This window comes from Physella acuta, unplaced genomic scaffold (assembly GCF_028476545.2).
Source record: "Physella acuta isolate Inbredline_101_S28 unplaced genomic scaffold, ASM2847654v3 ptg001235l, whole genome shotgun sequence".
In the NCBI taxonomy this organism is placed as follows: domain Eukaryota; kingdom Metazoa; phylum Mollusca; class Gastropoda; family Physidae; genus Physella; species Physella acuta.
This window is the reverse complement of record NW_026732751.1, coordinates 20,342-42,311: the sequence shown is the minus strand read 5'-3', so window position 1 is coordinate 42,311 and position 21,970 is coordinate 20,342. Positions and strand designations below refer to the sequence as shown.

The window sequence follows — 21,970 nt, the reverse complement described above, 5'->3', positions numbered from 1 at the left end:
CTAGGCCTATTAATCTAGATCTAATATATAGCCTACTTAATCTGTCAACCCCAGCTAATTTAGCCACTGTTCGATCTTGCTGAAGACCAATTTAATGACTGCTAAAAAGAAATTATAAACATAGTCCTAGGTTGAAATCTTTGTTCTAATAGCACCAAGATAAATTAAACATCAATTATATTTATACTACAAATCTACTAGATCTAGTCGCATCTACACTTGATTTGAATTTTTTTTAATAGTCTCAGTCATGGACATAAATTATAGGGCCTAGATCTAGATCTAATATTATAGCCCATCTAGAATTCTAGATCTAGAAATAGTAATTTTGGGAATGAAGATTTTTTATCTGTCAGCTTGCAAAAAAAATCGAAATAGTTTGTTGTACCCTCTGCTGGTGTCAGTGATCAATGGATGTATCACATATCTAGATCTAGAATCTTGTTAAGGTGTTAAACTAATTCTATTGAACTCTAATCTAGATCTAGATTGTTAGGTTGTCAGTCTTTCGGTAACTAGTCCATCCGAACCTAAACTTACTAAACTAGATTAGGCCCTAGACTCTAGCAGATTCTAGTTCTTCTGTCTATATTATATATCTATATAGATTCTAGATCTGTGCCTCAACAAATGAATAGTTTTATTTTTATTCTAAACTAGATCTAGATCTAGATCTAAATGCCCGCCTGTGTTATAGATATAGGACAGGCTACTCAGTTTAGTTTATTAGTAAGAGAGTCAGTATGATGGTGTCTTGCATAACGATAGAAAGATACTTAAAAAAGAGAAACGGACATACTACAAAATAAACAAAAATAATAAACAAAAATTAACAATTCTTCGTTGCTAAGCCTAAGGACGGTCCTGGCTTAAGTCCTAAGGCGCCCAAAAGCATATCATATTACAATCGTAGAGCTGGGTCAAATTATTGACGGTATTAGGGGCAGATAATTTAGCTTTTAGACAATTTAAAATTGGAATTACTGAAAAATATAAAATAAAAAAGCTAAATAGTTAAGTGGCGTATGCTACGCCACAGAGGTAATCTATCGTTTTGGGTACGTAAAATCGCCCGCGGCTAGAAATGCGCGAAAAAGTTGCCTCACTGTCAAGGCTTTAATAGAAGTATATTGTGATATATTTGTGTCAAATATTATAGATAAATGAATAATAAACCTAAATCAATGGCTAAATATATCAATATAGACCAGAAATTAACTTTAAATAGCAGTGTTTGCGAGCAAGATTTCCTATATAAACAGCAGCCATTTGTAAAATAGAGTTACCTTCCCCTGAATCTGGCGCTTTAAGTTTGCAAAAAAAGAACTTAAACAAGATGGCTGCTATAGTAAATGAGCATGGTTGCATCTGTTGGAAACATCGCTAGTCTTCATTTATTACTGAAAAGTTTCAATTCAGTTGTTTAAAAACAGGTACATAAATGAAACAAGGAATCATTTTTGTATTTTTCAAAACATATATCCTCCTCAAAATGTGAAATAATTATTAAAATTCAAGGAGTCACCTGTCTTTCACATTACTAGTCGCGGGCGATTTTACGTACCTAAAACGATAGATTACCGCCACAGATAAGCTTGTTTTATATAGTATAGAAATCTAATATTTTTAAAGTATATTATTCATTTTAAAATAAAACTTGTAAGAAGTAAGTAAATGAGGAGTGTCATTATTTGCCCAACTTATGATCGCTTGCCTTATAATCGATTAGAAAGTCTGTTGTTATTTTTGTTCTGAGTGTTGTTGCATTTTGTGTTGTGTTATGACAGTTATGGCAGGAAACAGATTCAACCCTCAAGCATCTACTTTTAGGGTCGATTTTCGCCAATTTTCAAAGTAACAAATATTGACATATTATATATCAATTTTGTTGCTTAACAATCGAGGAATTCAAAAATATAAAAATTAATAGCACTAGACATTTACATCACGTTCAAAATGTAGATTAACCACACTCACTCAACTGAGATTTTTTTTTACATCTAAATGTAGTGAGGTCCAAAAATCCACGAAATTCACAAAATTAACGATATAATTACACAGAAATTTTACTTAGGCATACATTTATTTGTAATTATGTCAAACTTTACAAAATATACCAGTTTATAGCTTATTTCTATAATTATTCTTGAGAAAAAAAACGACCGCCCTCCCCTTTAAAATTCTGGCTTTTAGAAACACTCTGGGGAAGAAAAAAATAACAGAGTTAAATATAGAAGGTCTATATAAAAAACATAATTAATAAAATATGTCTATATGCCAATTTTTAATATAGTTGCAGCATTTACATGGCTAATTATAATTGTTTAGTACTTTGAACATTAATTTAAAGTTACGACTGTCTGTGGCGTCATTCAAGTGTAGTGTCAGTGTAGGGGAACAGGGTGTTAGGGCCTGATACGATTTCATTAGAATTGGTAATGAACAGAATGTATAATTAGAACTGGCATATAAAAACAATGTTGATAATAGATGCAGTTGTTTTAATGCTACTTATAATAGATCAAAATGACAAACATAATTAAAACCTAAGAATCTGGAAGCGGTGACCTCATTTTACTGACACGGTTGTCAAATAGTAAGTGAATAGATCTAGATTTAGAATCTACGTAATTTTGAAAATACGCTAGTTCTAGAAGCAAAATCACTTTTAAAAACTGAAGTTAGTGATTAGATCTATAATGAAATTGAAATCAACAACTGATATGTAAGTATCTTTTGATTTTAAAAAAAAATACGCTTAGTTCTAAGAAAAAAAAATTCTATGGTGTACTCGATCCCTATCCCAAAACGTGCCAGCCATATCGCATGCGTAGTCAGCTACTCAGCTGCTTATCAAATAGATGAATTTTAAAATTATATAATAAAAGTAGGTCACCCTAAAAAAAAAAGAGTAAAATGGCTCCCATTTTCACGACAGCCGTCACTCGATTCATAATTTACAGAGTTATAAAGTTCTACTTTCTTTTGGCTATAGATTTAAAGAAATATTAATTTGTTATTTCTCATGCGTTCCAACAATTGTACCTAATTTTAATAAACATTAGATTAGTAAGGACTCGATTCTTTTTAGAATTAGCCCTCGACACTATTGACTATACAGACTATTGCGAAGAAACAGACTCGCGCGAATGTCGTGCGTAGGCTGGTTCAGTGGCGAAGGTTAGAAGCCAATTTGCGACGGAAAATTTTTACTTTGAAATAATTACATTATCAATTAATTTCGATTTAAAACAAATGGCTTAAAGTCAAAAGTAAACTAAAATTTAAAAACTTTGTTATTCGCAGTGTACTCAAGATTCTCGTGTTTTAAAGATAAGTCTAGTTTTACTACGTGTGCGTGCATGGTGCGAATACCGATTTTCCGCGACAGAAAATCATTAAAAATATAAAAAAAAGTATCTACGGCAAAATAATAATTATATTTTACAGAATTAAATAGATTTAACTTAACTGTTATTTAAATACATGCTTCGGAGTAAAAAAATACAATTTTATATCCGTAAAAAATTAACTGAAATTCCCGCTTTCAGCGACGCCGATGTGTCGTAATTTTCGGCAGTCATTTTGTTCAAATTAAAGTAAAAAACGCATTCAAATATACTTTTTTTTACTTTCATAATTTACAGCAATCATTTCTAATGAAAAATCCATAAAAAATAATAGTTATTTTTACAAAATATTATTTCTTACCTCATTAGTGCAGTACACGTACTTTCCAAGTAGATCCATTCCGTCCAGATTTGCATACTTCGCATCCTTCGCCGCGGCACAAAATGTCATAAAAAACGAATTCCACAAAAATGTTGCTATCGAAGCTTGTAAAAACCTTGCTCTATTTATCAGTATAAACAAAATCCCCGAACGATGTCTGGTTAGAAAGTTTATGAACGGCGAAGACCGAATATGCATTTTGCGGTACCAATCTGTTTCCTGCCTTATGTGTTTGCTGTACCTATGTCACATGTGATTTGTTATTCAGCGTTCTTTTATTTTTTGTTCTATAAACTTTCAAATTTGTTTACATCATTGTCTTTTATTGTGCACGGGTAGAGTACTTTAAATTTAAATCTGGTAACTGTCACAAACAGAGATTTTTTTCAATTCACTATAGGCCTACTTATTATGTACATACCTTTATAATATAATATTGTTTTATCAACTTGTATATTAATATTTCATATTTCCACTATAGGTAACTACTATTTTTTATTTTTCGGAGTGGAATGTTAAATGAGAAAGAAAAAAGTGATGGCAAAGTTGTATTTTTTCTTAGTTCTTATTAGATTTTATTGTTGGTGGGGATCACGCAATACGTCCAACTAATTAAGTATCATGTGGCAGTTGATTCAGACTATGAACATCTGCTGGAAGGCGATTGATTTGAGGGTTTACTTCCCCATCTGATGTAGGAATGGCAAATGTAATCTCTTACAATTATGTTTTATAATAGCTCTACAAAGAATATTTTATAAACTATAAGAAATTAATTTGTATTAAATTCAAACAGGTAAACTGCAATTAATATCAACATTTGACAAACTCACGCTCCATATGATGTCACTACATATTCTGATAGGTTGTACTGGAAGTGTTGCTTCTATCAAGGTTCCAATTTTAGTGCGGGCACTTTTGGAGCATTTTCCTCAGGTAAATGTTAGTTAATTCAAACTAGTTTTATTAGAATTATCAGCAGATTAGGCTTACAATAATATTGATATGCCTACTTCATATACAAACAATGAAATTATTCCATTTTGAACTTCAGTTTTCTGACAATCAAATTAAAAGGTTTAGCATTGGAAATATGGTATACGGACAAAGGCGATAAGAAATAAGGCAGACATCTAAAAGGCTGACTGGACAATAGGCAGACATGGGCGGAAGGCCGATATCAAAAAGGTTTTCTAGACATAAAACTGATAATTTTTATAAATTAACCAACTCCAGTTATAAATGTCTAGTATTTGTTTAAAACAAGCTACACAATAAATAGAAAATATATGTTCTCATATGTTATGCCACATAAAATTGCAAGGGATGTTCTATTGTCACATTCAGCAATCTTCTTTCTGTAAATGCTTTTTCTTTTGTTATTTGGAATGTTCTCCTAGCATAATTGCCTCTGATTGTCGTTGTAGCATGATGTGTGTGTTTTGTGTGTAAATATTACATCGACTGTCAGGTTTATGAAAACCAACTGTTTTCTGTTGTATTTTATCCACCTTAAATACCATAAACATAATTCTGTAGTGTTAATAGCATAGAAAGAGGGTTTAATATGGAAGATTTCTGTGTTATAAAAATCAAGGTGTCTAAGGTCTTCAATCTTTCTAATTTATTATTTTGTATTTTTTTAAATAAAAATCAAACTAACAAATTTGATAGACTTTGCTGATGACTTTATAGAAGTTTTACACATTTGTTTGATTGTGTATAACGTACATCACCAGAATGCAAGTATTATCTTGTAGCCATTTAACATTTAATGCAATCAGTCTACTGCAGTTGATATGGTGGCAGAACATGGTGGTATTGCCATCAACCTGTATAGCATTTTTTGTCTGCAATCTTTGTTGGTCCAATCAAATATTTCTCATCATGTCACTAGAGCCTCATTAAACTTCTAGCAGTGTTGGGGATAATTAAATTATTAGTTATATTCATTTAGCATCCATCATTTTTACCCTTGAAATTAGCATCAAAGCTGTTGCTTTGAGTTGTATAACAGTTAAATGTATATGAATGTATGTTGCGAGTGTGTCTTAAAAAGGCGAGATAAAAATATAAAATATAGTGTGGGTGTGCGCATTCGCGAAAGAAAATAGCAGGCTAACAACATGGCGATGTCTGAAACTGGATGCGAAGCTCTTATGAACCAATAAAATTATAGAAATTACAGGAACAAGGGTTGATTTTTGTTTTTAAGTGTGTGCCATGAAATAGGTAGGAGAAAAGCCTGTGACAAGTTGTAAATAAAAGTCTTCCTTCCACCCTCAGCATTTTAGTTAATTCTTAGTTTTCTTTTTTTTCTATGTTGGTGCAATTAAAACTTGAATTGATAATTTTTCAATAGTCAGAAATCAGAGTTGTCTCAACAGAGCACGCACAACATTTTTTCACTAAAGAGGACATCCCAGTACCTGTTCTCACAGAGAGGGATGAATGGGAGGTAAGTGTACACAGTATAATCCAACATGTTTCTGTAAAGAAGACATCACAACTTTAATTTTGTTGTGTTCCCCATGTAGACAACATAAATGTATGCCACAACCGCCCTCCCACCCCCCTCGTTTTTTTTTAGTTTTTAAGATTAAATCATTTGTCTTTGCAGACCTGGTCTAAAATTCAGGATCCTGTATTACATATAGAATTACGAAAGTGGGCTGATCTGCTTCTAATTGCCCCTCTTGATGCCAACACATTAGCCAAAATTGCTAATGGTATATGTGATAATTTATTGGTAATATATAAAATGATATGGTGGTGATCTTTTTGTCTTTTTAGTCACATTTTAAAATATATATACACTTAAATGCTTGTTATTTTCCGCCTACTTGCTTTTTAATTTTTTAATTTATATCTTACCTCTAAAGGTTTCGGTATAATAAAATACTAACTTTTCTGCAGACTTGTATTGTACGAGCATGGGACAATCAAAGACCTCTCCTTTTTGCCCCAGCTATGAATACATATATGTATGAGCACCCATTAACCTCTAGCCATATACTGTCATTGAAGAGTTTGGGCTACATAGAGATACCATCCATTTCCAAGAAACTTGCTTGTGGAGACACAGGTTAGTAGTTGTATTTTGGGACCCACTTCACAATATAGCTAAAGAAATGCGTGTTTATTATATTTTTATTGCAGTTAAAAGCTAGTTATAAAAAAAAAGGTTTAATTTTTAAATTTAGCAATAATATTATAAAACCAATTTTAACTTATGCCAGAACTATTAATTATTACTAATTTAAAGTACATTTTCAGTACTTTTTCAAATACTATATTGTGTTCAGCACTTTTTTCCTTGACATTAAGTGTGGGGTATTTGAGAGGGACTAGTCTTTGGGATTATTCTGCCCTTATATACCAGCTTTTAATCTGAAATTAAATAATTTTTATCAACTATATTATTTGTAAATATATTCTCCAAGAGTATTAATTATTAAGCAAATAATTTCCAAGGTTATGGAGCTATGGCAGAGGTATCAACATTGGTGTCTGCTGTAGAAAGTGCTGTAGTTCAAGTTCCAGCTTCAGCCCAACTTACATAAATCTTCCAATTTCTGGTCACAACCATGGTTGTGACTTTTAACTTTAAAAAAAAAATTGTTTTTGTGCATTTAAAAGTGTGTTAAAAAGTCTTTTATAATTGTTTTTTTTTAAAATAAATCTTGGGTATCATTCCCATCTCTTCCTGTCAACAGCCTTACTAATTTAACAAATCAGCATTCCAGATCTGTTGTTTGAATTGTCTATTCATATATCAGTTTAAGTTTGGATTTTCACAAATATTGAGATGTTCTGGTCTATTTTTAATTTTTGTTAAGTGATTATATTTGTTATGTAAATAAAATGTACACAATTTCTATGTAATTTGTTAATGATACCAATAATGTACTTTTTTTAAAGATAATAAAAGTCATTTGATGTTTCCTATTTAACTAATTATTCCTTGTTCATTTCCTTTGCAGTGCTTTTATATTATTTTTATGCATCAAGATAACTAGTAAATGGGCTGAATCCCACCATAATCATTATTAACATATCTAATGAAAAGTTTCAAAAACATTAATGTAAGAAAAAAAAATTAAAATTTTTATTTAAAAAAACATTACTGACTTTGTGTGTAGGATTTAGTTAATTAGACTTTAAGAGAAATAAAACTTCATTTCCAACCAAAATGTTTTTAAATGACATTTTATGCTTGTCCAATTGATCCAACAGATAACATGGATGATATCTATCATGTTCAAATAGTCACAAAAGTTGTTTTTTTTTTTTTTTTGAGCTCTTTTATTAGAGGACATTCCTTAACCACAAATATGAGCAGTGTTCAGAAAACAAACATTTAACACACATTTTAGATTAATAAGTGTCACAGACTGTATAATTAGATATGTTTATATTATTGTGTTTTACATGAAGTTGCATGAATGAAGAGTACCTGGCTAGCGGAAGGACTGTCTGAGCGATCCTCATGTGTTTATCCATGTTTTTGGGTGAGATCGCTCATGTACGTAAGGGGAGAGAAAGGAGTGAATAAAAGGGAGAGCAAAAGGTGAACGGTTGTTGTGTGCTAGAACTTGAACCTGAAGACTGTGGCTGTGAATGTAGGATGTTACTACGACACTTTGTTTCTTGACTGTGATTGTACTTATACCAGTTGTGACCATGGATTTACTATGGATCTATTAATTCTCTGTACAAAGTGTAAATAAAGTTATTGTTTCACAACTACTGTTGCTCGTATGAGTATATTGAAGAACCCACAATAACAACAATGAAGAATACATGTTGTTACATATGGTGTCAGAAGTGAGCGTCTACTGTTACATATGATGTCAAAAGTGGTTGAAGAAGTGGTGCTACTGTTACTGATTCTACTGTTACATTGTCAGAAGCAATTGAAGAAGTGATGTTGTTACATTGGTAAATTATATTGAAGTCTGAAATCGTCAACGAAGTTACAGTGTTACTACAAGTGATCAAGAATTGTCACATTATCATTGTAAGCAGTTTTCAACGTTTTTGAAGTGGTCTTCCACTGTTTACCAAGTACGTCAAGTTCTTGAAAGTCATCTATCTACACTCAAGTCAGAAGGGTTGCTGTAGTCAAGTCAGACGTCTTGTTCAAGTCAAGTCATCAACGTGATAATTTTTATCACCTTATTTCGATATTGTCTCACCAATGTCGAGTAAATATCGTCTGTGTGTTTTTTCTGTTTGGATTTAGCCGATCAAGTCTTAGTGTTTCTTTTCTACTGTTTGGATTTAGCTGTTCAAGTTTTTCTACTGTTTGGATTTAGCAGATCAAGTTTATTTTTGTAACTGTTCCTAAAGATGTCTTATCTAAAACTGGACAAATTTCTACTCTGTAACAGGCTACTAGAACTATTTTGAATTTTTTTCAACTTTTTGGAATCAACAAAGTGAACTATTTTTGTACTATATATGTACTATGAACTTTTCTTGGATTACTAGATGTCTCTAATCAACTGAACAAAGCCAGAATACAAGAAAGGGTATTGTAAATTAATTAACATTTATCTATTGTCAACTAATGAATTTATATTTTATGTCATAGAAAATATATCAAAATGTCAAATTTTGAAACATATACAGCACTTGTGAAGGAACTTGACATTCCGAAGGAAGACAGGTTGGCATTTATAAAAGAACTACTAAAGAAAGATGAAGAGAAAGCTGCTAAGGCGAAAGCTGAAGAAAAAGAAGAAGAGAAGGCTAGGAAGGCAGAAGAGAGGGCTAGGAGGTTAGAGGAAAGGAATTGGAAAATAGAAGATGATGAAAGAAAGCACAAGCATGAAACAGAACTTGAAGAATATATGGAAATGGCGAGGGCGCAAGGCATTAAGAAGATGAATAAGCAGATAGCCTGGGCAACCAATCGACTTGAAAAAGACATAGAAGAAGCAAAAGAAGCATGGGACGAAGAAACAGACCAACCCCGACGAGCACATGGAAATGTATTGAGAGAACTAGATGATGTGATAGAAATAGTGTGTAATAGATCAAGAGCTATTACAGACATGCATAAAGAAGAAGACATTTCAGAATTAGATAAAGTAGAAGAGACTGTACAACCAAAAGGAAAGCGGAAAAAAAGAAACAGAAAACAGAGAGCAGATAAAAGGGCTGAAACTATGGAAAAACAAGTTGGCCTACATGAACTAGCATATGAACAAGAACTATTAGAAATGAAAGCTATAACAGACACAAATGAACCAAAATTAGAAAGTGAACAGATAGAATTAAAAGCAGAACTTGAAGAAGTAAATATTGGCAACCTTTGGAATGAAGAACAGAGTAACATAGTCCAGGAAGAATTGAAACCCAAGGAAAAAACAGAGGGTGAACTTAATAATGATTTAAAGGTGACAGATACATTAGAATGTCTTAAGATTGACTCTTTATTGAATGATACGCAGGTACACGAGAATATTAGTGAAAGCTGTATCGTAAGTCCATCAGAGAATGGCAGTCAAAAAGAAATAAGTCCATCAGAGAATGGTAGTCAAAATGATTTAATAAGCCCATCAGTCAATGGCAGTGATGATTTAATAAGTCCATCGGAGAATGGCAGGAATCATGATAAACTAATGATGATTAATGAATCAGTGAACTTAATAAGCCACAATGAAGAGAACGTACCTATTGAGGAGTTACTTAGAAATCTAGAGTCAAACTATAAAAAAGATATACTAGAACTCAAGAATAAATTTAACAAAGAAATGGAGAAATTAACACATAAATTTATGTGTGAACTAGAATCAATAAAGAAGCACAAGGAAGTTAAGAAAGATGAAACAGTAACTAGAAACTACAATGTCATTGGTGCACAGAATGAAAGTAAAAGAAATTTAGCAAACTATGAATACAGTCAACATGTTAATAAGAATGTCATTAATGTCATTAATGCACAGAATGAAAGAAAAAGAAATTTAGCAAACTATGAATACAGTCACCATGTTTATAAGAAGCCAAAATCTAGATGTTTTTACTGCGGAATAACAGGTCATTACCAAAATCAATGTTGGCATAGGTTGGCAAATCAGAGAAGAAACAATTATTATGTACAAAGAAAGTCATGTGGGAAATATAGTAATTTAAGAAAGAATATATCATGTTCTAATGAAAGATACCGAAGCAAGATGTATTATGAAAGGCCAAAGCAATGCCATAATATTTATATTGAGTTGGTTGATGAACCAAACCAACATACACAAAGCAAGATAACCACTGACGTTGTTCAGAAACCAGAGGAGAATATTAAAACAAATGAAGTAACACAAGTTACACGAAATCTAGGAAATGATTATGGTAGCAAAGCTGAAAGCTACAATTTGAGGGAGAGATGGCATACGGGTCATCGTCAACTGCACGAGAACGATTACTCATGCTATTGAGTTAAACATGGATGCTAAGATTAAATTGTCAATTGACAGTTCATTAATATTATACAGTCTGTAACTGTAAAATATGGATATCAAACAATTTGTATCAGTAATATAAACTGTGTAATATTTCAAAAGAATGAAAACTGTATTATGTTAAACCTATTCTATACTATTAATTAACAGTGAATAAAGTAAATCAAGTAAAAGTTAGAGACTATTATTCCGCATAACAATAAGACGGAAGTCTCAATGATGAATTGTGTGTTAGTCATACCTGTGAAAGGCAATGTTGTTGTGTTGTGACCTAGATATGACTGAAATGGGTCGACTAGGGGAGACAACAAAGTATATTACTCATGCGTGGTAATAACATACCTTGATGATAAGGAAGTTTTTTTTACTACATAGGAAATAGTTATTTAAATTATGAGTTGAATTAAGTCTTTGATAATTTCAACTATGTATTATGTTTTGGTAATTAAGTCATTTACCAGACTGGTTTGGTAATTTATTACACTCATTTGTCTTGTTTATACTACAATTACTGGGTAATTGAAATGTTTTTCTTTCTCATATTTGAATATATTACACATAATGCTTGTACATTTAAAGTTTTTGTTCAAAACACTGACATATTTTAATTATCACTGATATAGTCACTACATACTGTTGTATTTGTATGCACTATAAATTTATGACTACAAGTGCTTAGTCTAAAATGAATATATTTTACTCTACTTTGAGTTGTACACAATTTTTTGTTGTCTGGCACATGGTCCTGCCCTACCAATATTGTATTTATAAATTTTGTTACACAAAATTTTATTTGAAGGGGGGACGTGTCACAGACTGTATAATTAGATATGTTTATATTATTGTGTTTTACATGAAGTTGCATGAATGAAGAGTACCTGGCTAGCGGAAGGACTGTCTGAGCGATCCTCATGTGTTTATCCATGTTTTTGGGTGAGATCGCTCATGTACGTAAGGGGAGAGAAAGGAGTGAATAAAAGGGAGAGCAAAAGGTGAACGGTTGTTGTGTGCTAGAACTTGAACCTGAAGACTGTGGCTGTGAATGTAGGATGTTACTACGACACTTTGTTTCTTGACTGTGATTGTACTTATACCAGTTGTGACCATGGATTTACTATGGATCTATTAATTCTCTGTACAAAGTGTAAATAAAGTTATTGTTTCACAACTACTGTTGCTCGTATGAGTATATTGAAGAACCCACAATAACAACAATGAAGAATACATGTTGTTACAATAAGTAAACAAGTACAGTGGGTAACTAATATCATAAACAAAATGGCTATTTAGTTCTTTAACTCTTGACTGCCTAAAGAGTTCAGCCTATTTATTCAATTTTAGAATTTTGAACTCCTCTCAAAAATGAAACACTTTCTATGGTTAATTACAGGGCACATAATTACTGAAAAAATATTATTTAAAAAAAGTACATGAATACAATATTGCACCAAGTTTAATGTAAAAGCAATTTTTTTAAATCACAAGCGCATATGTTACATCCGTTTATGTTATGCTATATTTCAAGATATTGAAAAATCAAAGTTACACAAATCATACAAGTTAAAGAATTTTGAACAAAGATCACGCCATTGTTTATCCTTTGCCGTACAAAACAGATCAATTAAAATAAAATACAGTATTTTTTTAGAAGTAGGCAAGGACAAAAGTCTGTTCATGTAAATGTTAATTTGTAAGTTGAAGCATTTAACTTTTTTTTAAAAGTATAAGTGCATGCACATTTTTAACCAATACAATAAAATTAGGGAAATTAATGTTTCCTTATAAAGATTGCATTTGTTTCATAAACCTCTTATACTGGTCTCTCGCACATATGTTTATTTTACAAACAAAAAATCAATTTACAATGATTTTATACCACATACATGGATAATATATAAAAATGCATAAAGTGGCAGACAAAAGAAGTCTTTTGTAATTAACATTGAAGACGTTTGATTTCCAAGTAATTTTTTTTAAAGATTTTTAACCTTGTACTAAATTTTTAAAAAAATTATTTTCTTTAAAACTACTTTAAGGTAAAGGTGAAAAGATTGCTTGGCAGATCCAAAGAGTTTAAACCACTTACAAAATACTATTTTTAAAAGAACAATACAATACACTTATATTTCACCACTTTTTAAAAAATAGTATGTTTTGAACGCCTCAAACAACTAAAAATACTTAGCGTAACAGTTCAGAGAAATCGTCCATGACAATCCATGAGACATTTTGTTTGTACAACACTTATAAATAAATTCTTTTCGTATCTTTGACTAGAAATAAGTTCTCACTGCATGTCAGACCTTAATTAATTCACCTAGTCTAATTATATTCTGCCCATGTAGTACTAAAAAACATCAATACATACAACATGATAACATGACCTATACTATGGAGCATGAAACTCACATTAAGAAGACTGATGCACAAATCAGAAAGTACATTTAAAACAAACAAGACAGCCAACAGGATGAGAAAAAATAAACATTTTAGCAGAAATTGTGTACGCTGTAGGTACAAAAAATATGAATTACAAATTTTCAATTTAAAAAGGAATGGCAAAAAAATTTAATAAATTATGGAATTGCTGTAACAATTTGTTGCCCAACATTCAAACTTTCCAGAGGATCCTATGTATCTCCTCTAAAAAGAAATTTGTTTTACTAAATGTACAGTAAGATCCATCTAAACAACTCACACACACTCAACAATTTGATTAAGTCAAATAAGGGATGTGCTGTATAGATTCTATGATAAATATTTCTTCCAACAAGTCTGAATAACAGGGCTGCATCTTAAACAGCTTAATGTATAAACACTCACAGCAAACAATTAGCTGAAGACAAAGTTTGCAAATAAAAACATTTTCAGTTTGGAAGTTTTGGAATTAAGCACCAAGTATATAAATTGTTTGATATTTGAAAGTATTGGTTTGTACGCTGATTGTGAATCCCAGAGAACATTCCTTTTATCAAAAAAAACTTCCAGAGCTATGTAAATTGAAAAAACTTTAATTTCCACCAAAAGAAGCAATACTTTAGCTTAACAAAAAACAAATGTTTAATCAAGCCTTCACAATAAAGTCTATAAACTTACAATTTGGGATTTTATAATCATTCATACTCTTGTAGGTAGAAACATTACTTATCTATTATGACTTAGTTAATAATTATAAATCAATTTTCCGTACAAATTTTATATTGGTGGTTATAATTATTTACATGATGCTTAACTGTTATCTGGTATTACTGACAAAGAAACATAAAGTATTAGTTTAATTCTTTAATATTATTTCACATGAAGTGACTAAGCAACAGTCAAAAGTATGAATTTTTCAAAAATTTCTTTAAAAGTGGCTATTCATCATAGTTATAACATACAAATGTCTTTATACATTTAAAAGATATTGAATAAATAAAATGTATCAGACTCTGCTTGTGGATGTGCCACAGAGAATCTTAAAGCTAGAGTTGTCATCAGCACCCCTCTCTCAGGGAATAACTCATGTGATACCCAGAAGATAAGCACCCAATGTGTACAGGACTAGCTAAATGTGTACATGCTATCTGCTCTTTTATATATGCAGCATTGTATTTTGTAATACTAAACAACTAAAACAATTACCTCTTGACAGCTAGGATGATGACATAAATTACACTTAAAGATATTTACAAAGTACATTGATGAATTGTGTTTAAACAGTTTGTATGCTTAAACGATGTTCAGATACTTACTAAGAATAGTGTAAGAAAAAAAAACTATTATGATAACATGAATGTACCCTAAATGAAATAAAGGAAAACACGAAACCAAACTTGGAGGATAACTGTACACACTGTAGAAATGATTTAATTTAAACAAGTAGATTGGCCCTTTTTTAACTGCCTTAATTAAACTATGAGAAAAAAGGAAATTAAAGTGTTGTTAAAATCACTTACAAACCTCAATAGAATTTCAGTTAGATCGTGATTTTAAAAAATCATTAATTAGACAAAAAATACTAACATAAAAATGAGCCAGGAATTTTTGTACTTTACAAAGCTTTACATACTATTCCATGTAACATTCAACAAACACACAACAAACACTTAGAACAATTACTGATTATGGTCTTATTGAACAACTCTTCATATAACATTATCAGATAAAAATATACATTGTAAGCATTAAGACATATTACCAAGTTGCCAAATTAAATGCATCTCTAGCAATACTATTAAGTGTAGTTCCTTCACTATATACCAGAGTAAATCAGCCCTCTGTTCAAAGTAGCATTTGCAGAAGGGAAAAAAAGAAACAACACTGCTCATCAGGTTTTAAACTATTGCATTGCAACTACAAATAGAACAATAAGCTTTTAAGATGCCTCTGTATTAAACAGCTGAAAACTAGTGTAAACACCATCTTTATCACAGTAACAATTGATGCCTTAACTTAATGGGCTGTAGAAACTCTACAAGTAGTGAGGGACGTCTTGACCAGTAAGTAGACGGAATATTGAGGTGGGCATCGTCTTCATGTGAATCTGTAATCAAATGTAATAACAGTTGTAAGCTATGTTTTCATGTGAATATGTAATCAAATGTAATAACAGCTGTAAGATATGATTCATGTGAATCTGTAAACAAATGTAATAACAGTTGTAAGATATGTTTTCATGTGAACCTGTAATCATATGTAATAACAGTAGTAAATTAGAACAGAATTAAAAAGTTTTAATTGGAATAAGTTACTTATTGAAGGTTTTTGTTTTCAATTGGACCCAGAATCTCAGAGATTTTACCTAGAACCACCAAGGTCAACAGCCCTGTCTAAATATCTGGAGGATAACAGCTGTATCTAAATGTAAATAAAATGTACCCACCTCTCCCACAGAGCTGGCCAAAAGAGTGACAATTTTCTCATGTGGAACATCCTCCAGTCACATACAGTATAAAACAGTAGCGCAGCTCTGTCTTCATTGAAGTGAAGTGCTATTAAACTCTGCATGAACAATTTGCGTTAAAATTATAATTTCTGTGAACTGTTTGCCAATACGATTTTGTAAAGTGAAAGTGCCATTAAATTCTTTTAAAAATTCTTTTTTTTTGTTTGAGGGAAAGCTTTTGTTTGATTGACTTGATTGAGAAACTTTGAGAGGGAAGATTTGTGCCAGAAAATAGATCTACCACTTTTAGTCTAGCAAGGAAGTTGTAAAATGACTAGGCCTATTAATCTAGATCTAATATATAGCCTACTTAATCTGTCAACCCCAGCTAATTTAGCCACTGTTCGATCTTGCTGAAGACCAATTTAATGACTGCTAAAAAGAAATTATAAACATAGTCCTAGGTTGAAATCTTTGTTCTAATAGCACCAAGATAAATTAAACATCAATTATATTTATACTACAAATCTACTAGATCTAGTCGCATCTACACTTGATTTGAATTTTTTTTAATAGTCTCAGTCATGGACATAAATTATAGGGCCTAGATCTAGATCTAATATTATAGCCCATCTAGAATTCTAGATCTAGAAATAGTAATTTTGGGAATGAAGATTTTTTATCTGTCAGCTTGCAAAAAAAATCGAAATAGTTTGTTGTACCCTCTGCTGGTGTCAGTGATCAATGGATGTATCACATATCTAGATCTAGAATCTTGTTAAGGTGTTAAACTAATTCTATTGAACTCTAATCTAGATCTAGATTGTTAGGTTGTCAGTCTTTCGGTAACTAGTCCATCCGAACCTAAACTTACTAAACTAGATTAGGCCCTAGACTCTAGCAGATTCTAGTTCTTCTGTCTATATTATATATCTATATAGATTCTAGATCTGTGCCTCAACAAATGAATAGTTTTATTTTTATTCTAAACTAGATCTAGATCTAGATCTAAATGCCCGCCTGTGTTATAGATATAGGACAGGCTACTCAGTTTAGTTTATTAGTAAGAGAGTCAGTATGATGGTGTCTTGCATAACGATAGAAAGATACTTAAAAAAGAGAAACGGACATACTACAAAATAAACAAAAATAATAAACAAAAATTAACAATTCTTCGTTGCTAAGCCTAAGGACGGTCCTGGCTTAAGTCCTAAGGCGCCCAAAAGCATATCATATTACAATCGTAGAGCTGGGTCAAATTATTGACGGTATTAGGGGCAGATAATTTAGCTTTTAGACAATTTAAAATTGGAATTACTGAAAAATATAAAATAAAAAAGCTAAATAGTTAAGTGGCGTATGCTACGCCACAGAGGTAATCTATCGTTTTGGGTACGTAAAATCGCCCGCGGCTAGAAATGCGCGAAAAAGTTGCCTCACTGTCAAGGCTTTAATAGAAGTATATTGTGATATATTTGTGTCAAATATTATAGATAAATGAATAATAAACCTAAATCAATGGCTAAATATATCAATATAGACCAGAAATTAACTTTAAATAGCAGTGTTTGCGAGCAAGATTTCCTATATAAACAGCAGCCATTTGTAAAATAGAGTTACCTTCCCCTGAATCTGGCGCTTTAAGTTTGCAAAAAAAGAACTTAAACAAGATGGCTGCTATAGTAAATGAGCATGGTTGCATCTGTTGGAAACATCGCTAGTCTTCATTTATTACTGAAAAGTTTCAATTCAGTTGTTTAAAAACAGGTACATAAATGAAACAAGGAATCATTTTTGTATTTTTCAAAACATATATCCTCCTCAAAATGTGAAATAATTATTAAAATTCAAGGAGTCACCTGTCTTTCACATTACTAGTCGCGGGCGATTTTACGTACCTAAAACGATAGATTACCGCCACAGATAAGCTTGTTTTATATAGTATAGAAATCTAATATTTTTAAAGTATATTATTCATTTTAAAATAAAACTTGTAAGAAGTAAGTAAATGAGGAGTGTCATTATTTGCCCAACTTATGATCGCTTGCCTTATAATCGATTAGAAAGTCTGTTGTTATTTTTGTTCTGAGTGTTGTTGCATTTTGTGTTGTGTTATGACAGTTATGTGTTTGCTGTACCTATGTCACATGTGATTTGTTATTCAGCGTTCTTTTATTTTTTGTTCTATAAACTTTCAAATTTGTTTACATCATTGTCTTTTATTGTGCACGGGTAGAGTACTTTAAATTTAAATCTGGTAACTGTCACAAACAGAGATTTTTTTCAATTCACTATAGGCCTACTTATTATGTACATACCTTTATAATATAATATTGTTTTATCAACTTGTATATTAATATTTCATATTTCCACTATAGGTAACTACTATTTTTTATTTTTCGGAGTGGAATGTTAAATGAGAAAGAAAAAAGTGATGGCAAAGTTGTATTTTTTCTTAGTTCTTATTAGATTTTATTGTTGGTGGGGATCACGCAATACGTCCAACTAATTAAGTATCATGTGGCAGTTGATTCAGACTATGAACATCTGCTGGAAGGCGATTGATTTGAGGGTTTACTTCCCCATCTGATGTAGGAATGGCAAATGTAATCTCTTACAATTATGTTTTATAATAGCTCTACAAAGAATATTTTATAAACTATAAGAAATTAATTTGTATTAAATTCAAACAGGTAAACTGCAATTAATATCAACATTTGACAAACTCACGCTCCATATGATGTCACTACATATTCTGATAGGTTGTACTGGAAGTGTTGCTTCTATCAAGGTTCCAATTTTAGTGCGGGCACTTTTGGAGCATTTTCCTCAGGTAAATGTTAGTTAATTCAAACTAGTTTTATTAGAATTATCAGCAGATTAGGCTTACAATAATATTGATATGCCTACTTCATATACAAACAATGAAATTATTCCATTTTGAACTTCAGTTTTCTGACAATCAAATTAAAAGGTTTAGCATTGGAAATATGGTATACGGACAAAGGCGATAAGAAATAAGGCAGACATCTAAAAGGCTGACTGGACAATAGGCAGACATGGGCGGAAGGCCGATATCAAAAAGGTTTTCTAGACATAAAACTGATAATTTTTATAAATTAACCAACTCCAGTTATAAATGTCTAGTATTTGTTTAAAACAAGCTACACAATAAATAGAAAATATATGTTCTCATATGTTATGCCACATAAAATTGCAAGGGATGTTCTATTGTCACATTCAGCAATCTTCTTTCTGTAAATGCTTTTTCTTTTGTTATTTGGAATGTTCTCCTAGCATAATTGCCTCTGATTGTCGTTGTAGCATGATGTGTGTGTTTTGTGTGTAAATATTACATCGACTGTCAGGTTTATGAAAACCAACTGTTTTCTGTTGTATTTTATCCACCTTAAATACCATAAACATAATTCTGTAGTGTTAATAGCATAGAAAGAGGGTTTAATATGGAAGATTTCTGTGTTATAAAAATCAAGGTGTCTAAGGTCTTCAATCTTTCTAATTTATTATTTTGTATTTTTTTAAATAAAAATCAAACTAACAAATTTGATAGACTTTGCTGATGACTTTATAGAAGTTTTACACATTTGTTTGATTGTGTATAACGTACATCACCAGAATGCAAGTATTATCTTGTAGCCATTTAACATTTAATGCAATCAGTCTACTGCAGTTGATATGGTGGCAGAACATGGTGGTATTGCCATCAACCTGTATAGCATTTTTTGTCTGCAATCTTTGTTGGTCCAATCAAATATTTCTCATCATGTCACTAGAGCCTCATTAAACTTCTAGCAGTGTTGGGGATAATTAAATTATTAGTTATATTCATTTAGCATCCATCATTTTTACCCTTGAAATTAGCATCAAAGCTGTTGCTTTGAGTTGTATAACAGTTAAATGTATATGAATGTATGTTGCGAGTGTGTCTTAAAAAGGCGAGATAAAAATATAAAATATAGTGTGGGTGTGCGCATTCGCGAAAGAAAATAGCAGGCTAACAACATGGCGATGTCTGAAACTGGATGCGAAGCTCTTATGAACCAATAAAATTATAGAAATTACAGGAACAAGGGTTGATTTTTGTTTTTAAGTGTGTGCCATGAAATAGGTAGGAGAAAAGCCTGTGACAAGTTGTAAATAAAAGTCTTCCTTCCACCCTCAGCATTTTAGTTAATTCTTAGTTTTCTTTTTTTTCTATGTTGGTGCAATTAAAACTTGAATTGATAATTTTTCAATAGTCAGAAATCAGAGTTGTCTCAACAGAGCACGCACAACATTTTTTCACTAAAGAGGACATCCCAGTACCTGTTCTCACAGAGAGGGATGAATGGGAGGTAAGTGTACACAGTATAATCCAACATGTTTCTGTAAAGAAGACATCACAACTTTAATTTTGTTGTGTTCCCCATGTAGACAACATAAATGTATGCCACAACCGCCCTCCCACCCCCCTCGTTTTTTTTTAGTTTTTAAGATTAAATCATTTGTCTTTGCAGACCTGGTCTAAAATTCAGGATCCTGTATTACATATAGAATTACGAAAGTGGGCTGATCTGCTTCTAATTGCCCCTCTTGATGCCAACACATTAGCCAAAATTGCTAATGGTATATGTGATAATTTATTGGTAATATATAAAATGATATGGTGGTGATCTTTTTGTCTTTTTAGTCACATTTTAAAATATATATACACTTAAATGCTTGTTATTTTCCGCCTACTTGCTTTTTAATTTTTTAATTTATATCTTACCTCTAAAGGTTTCGGTATAATAAAATACTAACTTTTCTGCAGACTTGTATTGTACGAGCATGGGACAATCAAAGACCTCTCCTTTTTGCCCCAGCTATGAATACATATATGTATGAGCACCCATTAACCTCTAGCCATATACTGTCATTGAAGAGTTTGGGCTACATAGAGATACCATCCATTTCCAAGAAACTTGCTTGTGGAGACACAGGTTAGTAGTTGTATTTTGGGACCCACTTCACAATATAGCTAAAGAAATGCGTGTTTATTATATTTTTATTGCAGTTAAAAGCTAGTTATAAAAAAAAAGGTTTAATTTTTAAATTTAGCAATAATATTATAAAACCAATTTTAACTTATGCCAGAACTATTAATTATTACTAATTTAAAGTACATTTTCAGTACTTTTTCAAATACTATATTGTGTTCAGCACTTTTTTCCTTGACATTAAGTGTGGGGTATTTGAGAGGGACTAGTCTTTGGGATTATTCTGCCCTTATATACCAGCTTTTAATCTGAAATTAAATAATTTTTATCAACTATATTATTTGTAAATATATTCTCCAAGAGTATTAATTATTAAGCAAATAATTTCCAAGGTTATGGAGCTATGGCAGAGGTATCAACATTGGTGTCTGCTGTAGAAAGTGCTGTAGTTCAAGTTCCAGCTTCAGCCCAACTTACATAAATCTTCCAATTTCTGGTCACAACCATGGTTGTGACTTTTAACTTTAAAAAAAAAATTGTTTTTGTGCATTTAAAAGTGTGTTAAAAAGTCTTTTATAATTGTTTTTTTTTAAAATAAATCTTGGGTATCATTCCCATCTCTTCCTGTCAACAGCCTTACTAATTTAACAAATCAGCATTCCAGATCTGTTGTTTGAATTGTCTATTCATATATCAGTTTAAGTTTGGATTTTCACAAATATTGAGATGTTCTGGTCTATTTTTAATTTTTGTTAAGTGATTATATTTGTTATGTAAATAAAATGTACACAATTTCTATGTAATTTGTTAATGATACCAATAATGTACTTTTTTTAAAGATAATAAAAGTCATTTGATGTTTCCTATTTAACTAATTATTCCTTGTTCATTTCCTTTGCAGTGCTTTTATATTATTTTTATGCATCAAGATA

The 21,970-nt window shown here is 31.3% G+C and overlaps 2 protein-coding genes across 14 annotated transcripts; both read left to right on the top strand.

The window, feature by feature from the left end:
• Positions 1 to 428: 428 nt before the first annotated feature.
• LOC131957363 (phosphopantothenoylcysteine decarboxylase-like) lies at positions 429 to 7,685 on the top strand. Of its 6 annotated transcripts, none has more exons than XM_059322114.1 (6): positions 429 to 449; positions 4,529 to 4,668; positions 6,095 to 6,190; positions 6,353 to 6,481; positions 6,649 to 6,817; positions 7,207 to 7,685. In XM_059322114.1, exons 2-6 carry the CDS (start codon positions 4,573 to 4,575, stop codon positions 7,293 to 7,295), a joined length of 579 nt encoding a protein of 192 aa, XP_059178097.1. In that variant the 5' UTR covers positions 429 to 449; positions 4,529 to 4,572; the 3' UTR covers positions 7,296 to 7,685. The 6 variants fall into 6 exon arrangements, with proteins under 6 accessions (XP_059178097.1, XP_059178094.1, XP_059178092.1 ...); XM_059322111.1 differs by lacking the exon at positions 429 to 449 and adding an exon at positions 534 to 729; XM_059322109.1 differs by lacking the exon at positions 429 to 449 and adding an exon at positions 534 to 729 and having other exon boundaries at positions 4,214 to 4,668.
• Positions 7,686 to 16,821: 9,136 nt separating this feature from the next.
• Positions 16,822 to 21,909, top strand: LOC131957360 (phosphopantothenoylcysteine decarboxylase-like). 8 transcript variants are annotated; one of them, XM_059322107.1, is made up of 6 exons: positions 16,822 to 16,842; positions 18,753 to 18,892; positions 20,319 to 20,414; positions 20,577 to 20,705; positions 20,873 to 21,041; positions 21,431 to 21,909. In XM_059322107.1, the coding sequence occupies exons 2-6, from the start codon at positions 18,797 to 18,799 to the stop codon at positions 21,517 to 21,519; spliced, it is 579 nt and encodes a 192-aa protein (XP_059178090.1). In that variant the 5' UTR covers positions 16,822 to 16,842; positions 18,753 to 18,796; the 3' UTR covers positions 21,520 to 21,909. The 8 variants fall into 8 exon arrangements, with proteins under 8 accessions (XP_059178090.1, XP_059178087.1, XP_059178085.1 ...); XM_059322104.1 differs by lacking the exon at positions 16,822 to 16,842 and adding an exon at positions 16,927 to 17,122; XM_059322102.1 differs by lacking the exon at positions 16,822 to 16,842 and adding an exon at positions 16,927 to 17,122 and having other exon boundaries at positions 18,438 to 18,892.
• The last annotated feature ends 61 nt before the right edge of the window (positions 21,910 to 21,970 follow it).

Coding starts and splice junctions, on each gene's coding strand:
- LOC131957360 (XM_059322107.1), top strand. CDS start 18,797: ATGATGTCACTACATATTCTGATAGGTTGTACTGGAAGTGTTGCTTCT. Junction 18,893..20,318: donor TTTTGGAGCATTTTCCTCAG/GTAAATGTTAGT, acceptor ATTTTTCAATAG/TCAGAAATCAGAGTTGTCTC. Junction 21,042..21,430: donor ACTTGCTTGTGGAGACACAG/GTTAGTAGTTGT, acceptor ATAATTTCCAAG/GTTATGGAGCTATGGCAGAG.
- LOC131957363 (XM_059322114.1), top strand. CDS start 4,573: ATGATGTCACTACATATTCTGATAGGTTGTACTGGAAGTGTTGCTTCT. Junction 4,669..6,094: donor TTTTGGAGCATTTTCCTCAG/GTAAATGTTAGT, acceptor ATTTTTCAATAG/TCAGAAATCAGAGTTGTCTC. Junction 6,482..6,648: donor GTATATGTGATAATTTATTG/GTAATATATAAA, acceptor ACTTTTCTGCAG/ACTTGTATTGTACGAGCATG.